General features: G+C 46.3%; 1 protein-coding gene across 1 annotated transcript; it reads left to right on the forward strand.

Moving 5' to 3' along the window:
* The first annotated feature begins 529 nt into the window (after positions 1 to 529).
* Positions 530 to 6,953, forward strand: LOC119373935 (epoxide hydrolase 4). Its single transcript, XM_049410748.1, has 3 exons — positions 530 to 705; positions 2,702 to 2,841; positions 6,254 to 6,953. The coding sequence occupies exons 1-3, from the start codon at positions 626 to 628 to the stop codon at positions 6,610 to 6,612; spliced, it is 579 nt and encodes a 192-aa protein (XP_049266705.1). The 5' UTR covers positions 530 to 625; the 3' UTR covers positions 6,613 to 6,953.
* Positions 6,954 to 12,907: the final 5,954 nt, after the last annotated feature.

The raw sequence follows: 12,907 nt of genomic DNA on the forward strand, positions 1-12,907 counted from the left end.
TGACCTTTGCAAAGCTTTCGTCGTAGCCAGCCGCCCACTTCTTATGGTTAATGCTATGCACTCTGACGTTGAAATTTCAGTGGTCAATCACTTCCACAGCTATCTTCTTGATAGTTCTAGTTATGCAACCGTGAACGGCCAAACGTCTTTCTTGAACAAATCAACTAATGTTGTCCATCAAGAGGGAGTATTAAGTCCACTTCTGTTCTCAATTTTTGTTGGCGGCCAAACGTCTTTCTTGAACAAATCAACTAATGTTGTCCATCAAGAGGGAGTATTAAGTCCACTTCTGTTCTCAATTTTTGTCGGCAAAGGCGAATTCCATTCGGAATTCACCTTTGCCGGCGTGTTGACGATGTATACGGAAATATACTAATAATAGCATGCCGCAGTCAGGTTTATTTTATTTATTTATTTAATTATTTTGCCAAAGTGAGCTCTTTAGCCAAGCTACCCATCTTGCTAATGGACGTATGTTGTTTGCTAGGCAATATTGACTAGTGCAATCTTTCTAATTTCTCGTGCAGATCCCAACAACGCAAGGCGGTTGGTTTTCGTCGGGCACGGATTGGGAGGCTTGATCGGCTTCTGTTTCGTTACGCTATACGAAGATCTGGTGTACCGCATGATCGTCATTAACAGCTACCATCCTTTGGCCTTCGTAAAGCAGCTCCGACGAAGTCTCGTACAAATGATGATGTCTTGGTAAGAAGCCATTTTTATAATCGATGAACATGCAGTGTCTCTCGTTTTTTTTTTCACATCACTTCAACGTACATTAATCGTAACGTCTCACACCTACTAAAACATGTAATTCCTCTTACCTAAAACTCATCTTCGGTATTTAGGTCAGCTTGAAGCTGGAACAGAGAGCACATTTAATCAAGAAATTATGTCACGAGGAGGTGATAATTGAAACACTTCGTACTTCTTGGCGGTACTGCTTCAGCCTGGACATGACATGCAGGAATAGATGAATGATATTAACAAAATGGTTTTGTGTAGCACCCCAGTAATCGAAACACGCGCTCATAAAAGAGCAAATGAGATAGGCAGATGCCGTAAATGTGTGCGAAGTAGAAATAGTTAAAAACGCCATATTGTATAGGTAATTACCAGGGCAAAAAACAACGAAAACATTTACAACGCGAAAAAGTGTTCACGTTTTACCGCTATAGTAAGTATATAGGCACTCGAAGGGCATTTCGCCGTCTCCGTCATGTTCCGTATAGAGTTCGAATTGATAACATCGCCCTGCGCGTCCTATGTTCTATGTGTGAGTGAAAGCTTGCGAAGCCTGCCGACGGCGACGCAGCGCGCCGGTCGGCTCCGTCGAATGGAGGAACACCAAGGCGTGCCAGGGGCAGGGAGGGGGGGGGGAGGTGGCTGCGCCTCGTTAACTGAGAAATTTGATCAAAGGGGCGCGATGGCCCATGCTATCTCGGCGGAGATTAGCCGATGGCTCATACCTTTGTAAGTGCTGTGCTCTGACCGCTTCCTTCGCGTCGAAGCGACAGATAGTGCGAAAGCCGTTTCGCTCGTAGAACAGCCGTACTCACTTACGCCATCGTTTTGTAGTTACGCTAGGTCACACACTAAAGGATTGAGCTCCTAGCCTCACTTCGTGTACGATTCCAATTTGTTGCTGCCGCATTCATAGCTTTGCAAAAGGGATAAGGTTTGGGCGTGCTGTTGGTCATCGTTTAAGCAGAATGCATAGGGAAGAAGCAAGCACTGGACAAGAAGACGACGGGACCGTCCCATCGTCTTCTGGTCGTGTACCAGTGCCTATAGAGGAGGCGCTGCCTGTGCTTCTTTCTGCGCTATGTATTCTGCGTTTCTGCGCTATTCATTGCTTCACCCTTGCGGTGAACCTGTGATATTTTCGTTTTTTGCAGCACAGAATTTTAGCACTAAACATACACTTGAATATGACTGCAAAAGTGTGTAGCGGGAAAAGTCCGTAAGACAATCACCCGCAGGTTATCGTATGCCAGGATACTTAGCTAGCGCTGTAGTCAACTTTTACGTTGTATAATTCCTAAGGTTAAAGCTTCTGGGATCGGGTACTGGTAGAAAAATCTTTAGTATTGTGAGAAAATATGCGGTAGCAGATGGAGCATGCCCGGTTGAAATCTACATTAGGCGAAGCTTCGCTTCGCAGAATATCAAAGTCATTCTCGCTGTTCACGGCGCTTCCTTTCCTCCAATATTCGTTGCTCTGTAAGCTTTTAAGGCGAAAGCTTCATATGCCTCATCAGACCGAAAATCCGGCGTGATCGTCAAACAGCGCAAAATAATTCTGGGTGTGGCTTTACTGCAATGGACAGCAAAGAAACAAACAAAAAATAGAAAAATGAAAAGAAACAAGGAAGGCCGCCCAGTATAGCAGATCCAGGGTTTGGGATAGAGATGTGAGAGTGAGGAGGAGGGGAGAGAATGAAGCATTGAATAGCCATAGTATAGAAAGGGCTGGGAAAGGGAAGTGTGGGTGAGGAGGAGGGAAAGAAGGAGCGGATCGCCACCAGCTCCACCACTTCCGCAGTGTTCGCATCAATAGTGCGTAGTTGTTCCAACTTTTTTCAGCCATCACATTCTTTTTTATGAAATAAATGGCGCTACCTCATGCATTTCACTAACTTGTACCTTAATTGGTACGAATTGAACAGGACATGATGTCGCGTTTTCGGCATATTCGCAGGTACACGGTCGCGTTCCGAGTTCCCTCGTTGCCGGAGCAGTACATGACCATCAAGGACTTCTCATTCTTCGACTACATACTCTGGGATTCTTCGACTGAGGAAGAAGTGAATGCAACAAAATACGTGTATTCTCAGCCTGGTAAGCGATGACGTTTTTCTTCCCTAAGAGCTTTTTACGAAAAAAAAAAAAACAAAAAGAATGTGCAGCTGTAAAATGTCATATTATATACCCTGTAGGCGCTGAGAACACAAACCCCGCACGAGAAGACGGCGAGAGAGCGGGCCACTGGCTTTCATAGACATACGGTAGCTCTTGCGTGAATGATATTTTCATAGCACTGCATACGACCACAAAAAGGTTAACCTCGCACGCATTATCACGTCGTACTGCATGCTTGAGTATGTGTTTGCTGCGCACGCGCGAGCTGGCACACTGTGCCGTTGTGCTCCCTTCACGTCTGTGTGTTCTTAGCGCCTAAAGTTATTTTATTTTTGCAAGCCATCAGGAACAAGAATGTTACAGAAAGGCGATGAAGACGGCGAATGCAGCAGTGCTCGTTTTGTTGCTGTTCCTCCACCTTGAGTGCAGCTGCTTCTGTCTCTCTCGGTGTATATTTTGTAAATACATTTCTTTTTTTTATGATATCACCCCCGCGACTGTTGGTGGAGGTGCGAGGTAACAACACGATACAACGGAGCTCCACAGCAGTCGACGCTTGGCTTTTTCCGCAATGGCAGAAAAAGGAGTCCGCTTTTCTGCGGAAAAGATGCTCTCCCTGTTCGGCTAGTCTGCTTGTAGAAAGGCAGCGGCCATAAAGGATTTGGCACCTCGTGCGCAAAGATCGACAGAATTGTACCTGACCTATATACAGGACGTGCTCGCCCATTGCCGCAAAGCAGAAAACGGTATAGATGAGACCAAGAAAGTGGGGCACATAGTAAAATGTTTAGCAGATGATGCATTCATTCTTCTCATATGCAAGCACTGTGACACTGTGGACGCCATCATCAAGGAGTGCCAGAGTTTTGAGGCCGCAGAAAGTCGGCGTATCGCCCATCATGCGCTCGACTTCCGACCACAGCAGCGACATGGTCGTGCGAAGACGTACGTGCCTTGCAGGCAACTGCCGAGCAAGTGATGAAAATAATCCGACTTGAGCTTGAAGCTATGTTTCCTGCTTCCACGTGCTCCCGTGCGTGTGACTAGGTCCCAGATGGTGTCACTGATGCACGCTATCATTCATCAAGAGGTTTTCAATGCTGACCTTTATTCTGTGTGCACCACGGCTCCCTCACGGCCGATGGACCGCCATCGTGCCCACTTTCATATGCCTCAGGTCAGAGCCTTCCGGTGCGCACTCGCAATCCAGTCGCGTGGAGGATTCCTGATGACCGTCCCGTTTTCTTTAACTGACGTATTGGTCACGTGGCCGGACATTGCACCAGCCGGTGGTGTTGGAATCAGGCATCCTATCAGTACAACCCTCGCCCAGAGGTTGATCATGAACGCCTCAAAGATTACCGCGGACCACCAAGGCCATCAATGATATAGGTCGGCAAATTCACTCATGAATCGACTCACTCAGACTCATTTAGACTGAGATCGAGCCGTGAGTCTGAGTCTGAATGAGCCCGGGTGAGTAATATGTTGGTGAGTTTGAGTCCGAGTGAGTCCGGTTGTGAAAAATTTCAGTGAGTCTGAGTCCGAGTGAGCCCTAAGCGCAAAATATATTTCTTGAGTGAGTCTGAGTGAGCTCCGCACTTTTTTGCCGGCCTATGGTTCTTTCTCAACAACTTCAGCATTAATATCAGCCTTATGTCGGCTCACGTTTATACTCCCGTCGACTCACACATACTTCAAAGCACTAGTGTTCATGCCCCAGCTCAATATTTATTGATTAGATGCGTGATTACGGAGGGGTGGGGGGAGAACAGGTGACACTCCCCTCCAGCTCTTTCACAGGTAGTTCTTGATAAAAATATCTCGTCAGGGTAATCTATTTCAATAAACATGTCCTTACTGGATTGCAACCACTGATAACTTATATTTGAAGGTGCGAGATTGAACGGCGCTAAGTAGAGCACCATTTATGCGAGATATTGGCACTGACATCATGGTTGAAAAAGCTATAATAATAATATCTGGGGTTTAACGTCCCAAAGGTTGAAAAAGCTAATAATGTGCTAACGTACTCATGAGTCGACTCACTCAGACTCAGATAGAGCCGTGAGTCTGAGTCCGAGTGAGTAATATTTTGGTGAGTTTGAGTCCGAGTGAGTCCGGCTGAGAAAAATTTTAGTGAGTCTGAGTCCGAGTGAGTGCGAGGAAAATTTTGCTTAGTATGAGTCGGAGTGAGCTCTAAGGGCAAAATATATTTCACGAGTGAGTCCGGGTGAGCTCCACAGTTTTTGCTGACCTATGACCAATGACGACGTTCCTTCCATGCTGTGGTGTCACCATTCTCCATCCCCGCATGGTCACCAGTCCCGTTCGCCGCTCTCCCGCCCCCATCATCTCGCTCGCACCGATTTGGCCGCGCTTAATGTCGCCGACTGAGCACCTGCCTCGGCAATACCACATGATGCGGCTCCCGGAGGTGATACTGCACCGGCCACTTGCCTGCCAAATCCTTTGACCACATTGCAGATAGACGTAACCTTATTAATGTCAAAGTAGACGACGCAATCGTTGTCGCTCTTGCAGACACAGGAGCCCACGTATCCGTGATTAATTAGGAGCTTCGTCGCCGCCTTAGGAAAGCTTTAACACCGCACACGGTGCGCTAATCCAGGTCACCGAAGGTGGAACTTCTCCCGTGCTTGGGATGTGCCCTGGGCGTATAAATGTTGTTCACCGTTCCACAATCATTCTACTTGCCGTGCTCGTGAAATCCTCCCATGAACTTACCCTCGGCAAGGACGTTCTTTCCGCCCACTCTGCCCGTATCCAGGGGGCGCGGCCGTCACCCGCCCCAATCATCTAAAGGGGAGCGCCAAGTCTGCTCCATATCTTGACGCAGTCGGTTCTTTCACGTCATTTTTAACGCGGAGGGTTATGGCTACACATGTTTTTTTTTACGATAATGGCGACGAGGCACCTCTGATGTTGCATTCGAAGAGCTGTTCACTTCCCATCTTCACCCCGGAAAGCCAGAAACCGATGGCAAGCCTTTGTAAGAAGCACGTGGCCGCTTCATTATCCTTTTTTAAAATCTATTTATTAGTTCGGTTTCTTTCGGACTCGACCGACTGAGAGGGGGCGGGGGTCGTTGCGGTGAAACATGCCTCCACCCCCCCCCCTTCTGACGGAGAACCCCGCGCACGCCTATGGTAGACCCATGCACCAAGTTTGGCGACCCTGAAATGCTGGAACAAAGGAGCTAAAATAACATTTTGCGTATAGTTGCAGTTTTGTGAATCTAGACAGATTTTTGAGCTAAGAAAATCTTTGATGTCGTAGACATTGTGAAAACGTAAAAAAAAACCTGCGTAAGTTTCTCCTGTTTTATGCTGTGGTTTTTTTTTTTTTTTTTGTTCTCGACTTTTCGCAGGGGCCTTGACGGGCGTGCTGAGCTACTACCGGGCATTTAATAACGACAGCGACCAGTTCATGAAGCTGAATTACCACAAAATCAGGGTGCCTACGCTCATCATGTGGAGCGAAAAAGACCGCTATCTTACGACGCCCATAGCCGAGTTCAACCGAGAGCACCTGAAGACATCCTCGGTTGTGTACTACCCAGAAGGTGGCCACTGGTTGATACGCCAATGTGCGGACAGCGTGAACAATCATATTATCGAGTTTGCGTACACCGGAAATATCGTTTATAACGCAAACATGTCACAATCGAAAGTTCCCTTGACAGAGTACAGTTGCGCAGAATCACCAAAGCCGTCCAAAAAGAGCTGAGTAGTACAACTACCGCGCAAGGTACCATATGTAACCTCGTCATGAGTGCAGAGTTTCTCATACGCAGCGTAGCTCTCATCTTCACCAAATCGGGCAGGTGAATCAATATTGCTAAACTTATATGTCATTACAGCCCATCGGGTACTCGTCAACTTAGAAGAAACTTTCTTGCCACACCTCTCACGACTGTGTATTTACCACTATCCTCAATATCAGGGAAACGACGCAATTTTTCTCATCACGGGAAGTGGTGTATGTATAGTTCATTCAATCAACGTTACATTATTATTGAGATAGCAATTATATGAACACTCTCGGCTGATTTTTGCCGTCGCCGTCATGTTCCGGATATTATATGTATGTATATACAAATAAAACCAACAAAGAAAACTAAATCAGAAGAACGAAATTTCTTAAATGCGCCACCGGGATTCGAACCTGCGACCCAGGGCCTAGGGGCGTAGCCAAGGGGGGGGAGGTTCAAACCCCCCCGAAATTTTTCAATTTTGCTTGTGTGTATGTACACGCACACATACAAACGCACGCACGAACATACATAAAGTATGGTATGGTTGAACCCCCCCCCCCCCGAAAAAAATTTCTGGCTACGCCCCTGCTGCGACCCTTCGCTCTTAAGCGCGCTGCTCTAAACAACTCCGCCACGCGCCACCGGTTGTGTAAAATACTAACGGCGAGCTATTTATATACCCCATTCAACGCTGGCGGTATGAAGATCTCGGGGGTGCTTGCGCTTGTGCGGTATCACCTGCGAGATTGCCCGCAAGGCGCGCTTGAAAGCAATGCTCCTGGGCTTTAATGCTCCTAGCTTTTGCTTCTGTTTGAAAAAAAAAAACTGCCCTTGAGACGCGCACTAAAAGTGGCCCATTTCTGCACCCACACGCGATGTGGAACGCCTGCTAAACAATGCGTCGAACGCCACCCCGCGGCAAGAGACGCGGAGGTGCCACTTGATGCGCCGCAGTTTTCAATAAAACAAAAAAATCGCAGCATATCCACGGAGTGAATGATGATGAGTGGGCGAAGCTGCGGAGGTTCATCGGTAAACCGTGAATCTTCCGTGAATTCAGCCCAGTACATCATCACCGACGTGGGATCGGGCGCGTTTATACTAAAGGTTCGATGAGAGTTATGACGACTTGCAGCTCACTTTAATTTTACATGTACGCTGTGAATTTTCATTGTTTAAAAAACCATTGCTTTAGAAAACATCTGGCGTCTTTCGTTAAGCAGCTGGCGTCTTTTCGTTTTGCTTTAGAAACATCTGACGTCTTTTCGTTTTGCTTTTAGAAAACATCTGACGTCTTTCGTTGGTTTATTTCATCAATCAACGGCGTTTTGAACAAAATTTTTATTGTTTAATCACGCACAGGAGAAATCTCACCAGGCACTACCTTGGAGGTAAACAATGGCTGCTAATGGGAATGAAAGACAGAAGTCGGCTTTTAGCTAACACTTACACTTCTACTTCTACTAACGTTTCCTACTGGAACATGCCAATCGCTGCTAATGGGGAATGAGAGACAGAAGAATTCGGCTTTTAGTTAACCCGCACGCTGCGAATTTTTTATTGTTCAACAACGCACAGGAAAAATCTCCCACCGGCACCACCTTGGAGGTCAAGATCTGGTACTAGCGTTACGACTGGTTACGCACTACTACGAGGGACGAACGGGTGCCGCTTTAAGGAGCTTCGCCCCTAAAATATCTAAGAGCGTAGGGTTGTAGTGTGACGCTCAAACACGAATAAGTAACTGAGACAGTTAGTTCGCGTTCGTCCTGTGTATACCTGTACGTTCTTTTCGAGCGTCGTTCGTTGTGTTTGAGCAGCGCAGCGTGCTGCAAGTGTCGAGCTGCTGTCGTTGTGAGTTCATGGTCATCCTGTGCGTGTTCTTTTCGTGAGTCCTTTGCGCTTGATGGGCGCGCTGCAAGTACCGAGCTGCTTGGTGTCCTTCTTGTGACTTTGTAATTTGTCGCTATCGCATTCATTGATTCGCCTTTGCGACGAAGCTGTGACTTTTTTATGCATATTCAAGGCTAGCTTCTCTGAATATGCTTTGCAGTGTTTGAAGAAAACAGCTCGCAGTTCTAAGAAGTGTGCGCCAATTGAAATATTCCATCCCATCACTTATAGAAAGAGCTAGAAATACGCCCAACGAATTAATTTATCCGTATGTGTCTCCATCGCATTCTTGCGCCCTTCATTTCAAAGGAGATCAACGCCATTCCGTGAGGGTTGGCTGTTATTGCATCACCCGTAACAGCCTTGTAGCTTTTTTTTTTTATTTTGCACTTGCTACTGACGACAGTAGCTTCCTTTGAAGCGGCATCGATTTTAAATGCGGAGCATTTCTTAGTCGCACCTGCGGCGTCGGCGGCGCCGTCCACACCCCCACTGCGCATGCTCGGCTCGTCTCGTGCCGGCAGCAAGCCTCTCCTCTCCCTCCCTCGCATGCTCGGCTCGTCTCGTGCCGGCAGCAGGCCTCTCCTCTCCCTCCCTCTCCTCCTCCCCCTCCCCTCTCCTTCTCTCCTTTGGTATATGAGATTCCGCTCAGCTGTGGAAAGTGTTACACCAGGCAACCTAGCAGCTGCTTTAACAGCCGAATGAGGGCGGTATTTCGCGTCGCCGCTTAAACGTACAATTACGTGCGTTAAAGCACCTAGAGTACGCTTTTATTATCGCAGTGAGTTTTCTTGGCCAATGAGAACCATAAACAGCTCAATATTGAAAAACTGTACCACGAAGATTCTCTTTGACATATTGGTTAATTGTTCGACAGAAACCTGCGCATATTTTTTTATTGCGATAGCAATTACATGGACATTCGGAGGATTTTTGCCGTCGCCGTCATGTCCCGTATATGTATATGTACGTATATATGAATAAAATCCACAAATAAAAATAATTCAAAGAAAAAATTCCGAAGCGCGCGATGCAGTTTCGCCTCAATGGCGAAGCCATGAATGCGGTAGCAAGAAATTGGTATGTCACAGGAGGGAAGGCAAGCAGCTAGAAACTTGTTGCGCGCTGCTCAAGCACAAAGGACGCAGGAAAAGAAAACACACAAGGCGAGTACGAACTAACTCTCGCAGCTCGACACTTGCAGTGTGCTGGTCAAACACAAAGAAGGACGCACGAAAAGGACGCACATGTACACACAGGACTAGCGCGACCTGTCACGGTAGTTTCTTCAACTAGCCCCTACCTTGGCTCTCCGAGCTAGCAGCTCACTCCTTTCACAAACGCGGCCGGTGCAGCGAGCAAAGTGACCTTCGTGCGGTCTGTAGTAGGTTCAGCGCGAACTTTGCGGTGAAAGCACAAGACGTACAAAATGCCCCCTCAAGAGATAATCGCACAAGCACGGTCGACCACGCCCTGTATGTCAAAGTACTACAAGTCGGAGGCGCGCAGCCCAACTCCGGTGAAACACTAGAGAGTTTTAGAATTGGGGACCCAAGAAATTTGCGAGCCGCCAGGAGGCATGCGCAGTACGCAAGACACTCTCGGACTCTAGCGCTCGCGTTGTCCCAAGACCCTCGCCGCCATTTCCCTGCTACCTATAGTCACAGGCGGCCACATGTACTCCCGATTCCACAGCCTACACGCATAGCGCGTGATCGGCTCATATCGGAAAGGTGTTAGAGTGACTAGATGCATAGATGATAACCTGCTTGTAGGCACAAAGTGTATGAAAATAACCAAGGAGGAGAAGAGGCCACTATATTTCGCTTTTCTACGTATCAGCGGCGCATACGATAACGTGAAAAGGGATATTCTGTGGATCATCATAATAGATGAAGGCCTCGGAGAAAGCGCCGCTCAGTTCCTAGAAATAATATATTCAAATAACTGATTTAATATATAATTGAAAAGACTAACTAATGACACTTCAGTGGATATCTAGTAAGGAGATGAACCAGCTCCTCGAGGATTTATGTGGAGAGAAGTGGAGAGTGCGAATTTCATTTTAGCGTTAAGAAATCTGGTTTCATGGTGTTTAAAGGGACACTAAAGAGAAACAATGAATTGGTTTAGATTGATAAATTGTTCTTTGAGAACTCTAATGTCGTCAGTTTCACCATCATAGGTTTATATTGGACGATAAAATCAAGTTCAAAGTTTTATTTTTAAATATGGCGCCGACATCTCCGTGCGTGACGTCAGGGATTTCAAAGTGTAGTTATCGTATTTTGGCGCCATTGGCTCAACAAAATTTCTTCAAACTTGCTACGTTAAGTCTATGCCCCCCTCAGAGGCCAACGTACTTCATTTTTACCGATTAGGAACTACGTAGGCCCTAGTAGGCGCCGTCAAATTATGTGACGTGACGGCGAATGGTGCGGAAATTTGAAGACGGGGTCGCCACCCACATTTTTTCTTGCAAGTTTTCTCGCTTACTAAGTGTCTTCTCGCAGCAAGCGTGGTGTTCTTGGTATCGTGAACGAGTAGTTTACTAATACGAGAAAAAAACGTTTTGCTCTTTTGTTACAACGGACAAGTCAGTTGGAATACCGGGGAATGAAATGCCAGGGGTAGATCAGCAGAAATATCTAGGAGTACGGATCAAAGAAAAGAGGTACTTGGAATAACATCAAGAGGAAATCAAAGCGAACGTCGAGAAAAACACGGTCAGAATAAAGCATAGAGCACTATGCATTATAGCAATGAACCTAGCAATGAAGCATACATAACTAATAAGTTGAAACAAGTAATGGGAATTGGGAAAACACTAACGGCTTCAGGACTAACATTTGCTAAGTCGACGTTGGGCATGAGATTTGAAGTGAACTCGAGACTATAGACCTTATCTCTAGTCTCGACTGCACTTCAAATATCAGCGGACATTTGTGAGGCTGGCACTAGGTGCTTGCAACTGCTGAACTCGCAACTGAAGGTTCATTGGAAAACATGTTCAGATAAATACTGCCACCCACTTACCCATGTGACCAGAAAACACCAAAGACGACATCACCACCCATCTTGATTTCAAAAAATTACAGGCAAAAGCACGTGTACATCCCAATACGGAAATGTGAAGATAGCGCGCTTTCCGAAAATGCATACTCGCTGTTGTGCAAACCGGCAGAGGGCACACTGACACATTACTCGCCCCTTTTATTATTGTTAAAAGCCTCAGTTATTTATTTCGTGACCTGATCTCGATGCGTAGACATCGAGATCAGGTTCATCAAAAAAATTCAACCTGCTCCGCTTCGTGGACACCGATCAAACAGTAAAGCTGGTGGTATTCATTTCGTTAGGCTAGCACATTTCGATGTTTTGCAAGTCTTTCAGATATATTGTATCACTGCTCTTTATTAAACACTCTTTGTTAAGCTTTGAGGTGGTGATATAGTTTTATTGCATCTTGACCGTATCACTCATATACAAAGGTTTACAAAGAAGCCTTCGCTTAAGATGCTCCAATATGTTGTATCACCGCTCTTTATTAAACACTCTCGGTTAAGCTTTGAGGTGACAGCATAGTCACCACCTTTTATAACCACGAAGTATCACGTGACCGTTGTCTGACTGTGGTAACGCGCACGCCATTTGTTTGGGCTAACTGTTGCCTTCTTCCTTTTCAGCGGAAGTTGTGAGTAGTGGTACTTACGCAATTTCTGTGGCACAAATGCGTTTATGATGGTTATAGTTTTCTGATAGGCCGCACAGATTTCTGTGGCACATACCCGTTTGTCGGGCTAACTGTTGCCTTCATTTTTTTAGTGAAGCAGCGGTGAGTAGTGGGATTTACCCAATGTCGGTGGCGCATACCCGTTTATGATGCCCGCAAGCGTTACCACGGATCCCGGACATGAAAGGCTCGACCAAGAACAGCTTTGCTGTTAAAACAGGGGAGCAATGGCATCGCAAAACGTTTTGGGATACATGCAAGTGCGCATTCCCCTGCAAAGAACGCTTATGCGTTCCAATCTGACACTGGGGACTTTTAGCTTGCACGTATACTCTTTAACGTTACCGTGTTACCGGAATACCGGATTGCGTTTACCGTGTTACCGGAACGCATGTTTTAGAAAAGTTGTAGCTCGCCATAAGTAAACGTTTACGTAAGTACGTAAACGTATACCTTTACGTTTGCGCAAACCACTAAATGGTGATGATTAGAGCTACTGTATAGGTTAGCATATACAGTAACTCTAGTGATGATAACTGCACTTAAACTAAATTTAATTTAGATAATATTGAATTACGCTGCGGCAAAATCATAAGAGAAGTTTTTAGCGTGTGCAGTATCCCGGTATAGACCAGAATTTC

The sequence above is a fragment of the Rhipicephalus sanguineus genome, chromosome 11, assembly GCF_013339695.2.
Source record: "Rhipicephalus sanguineus isolate Rsan-2018 chromosome 11, BIME_Rsan_1.4, whole genome shotgun sequence".
Classification (NCBI taxonomy): domain Eukaryota; kingdom Metazoa; phylum Arthropoda; class Arachnida; order Ixodida; family Ixodidae; genus Rhipicephalus; species Rhipicephalus sanguineus.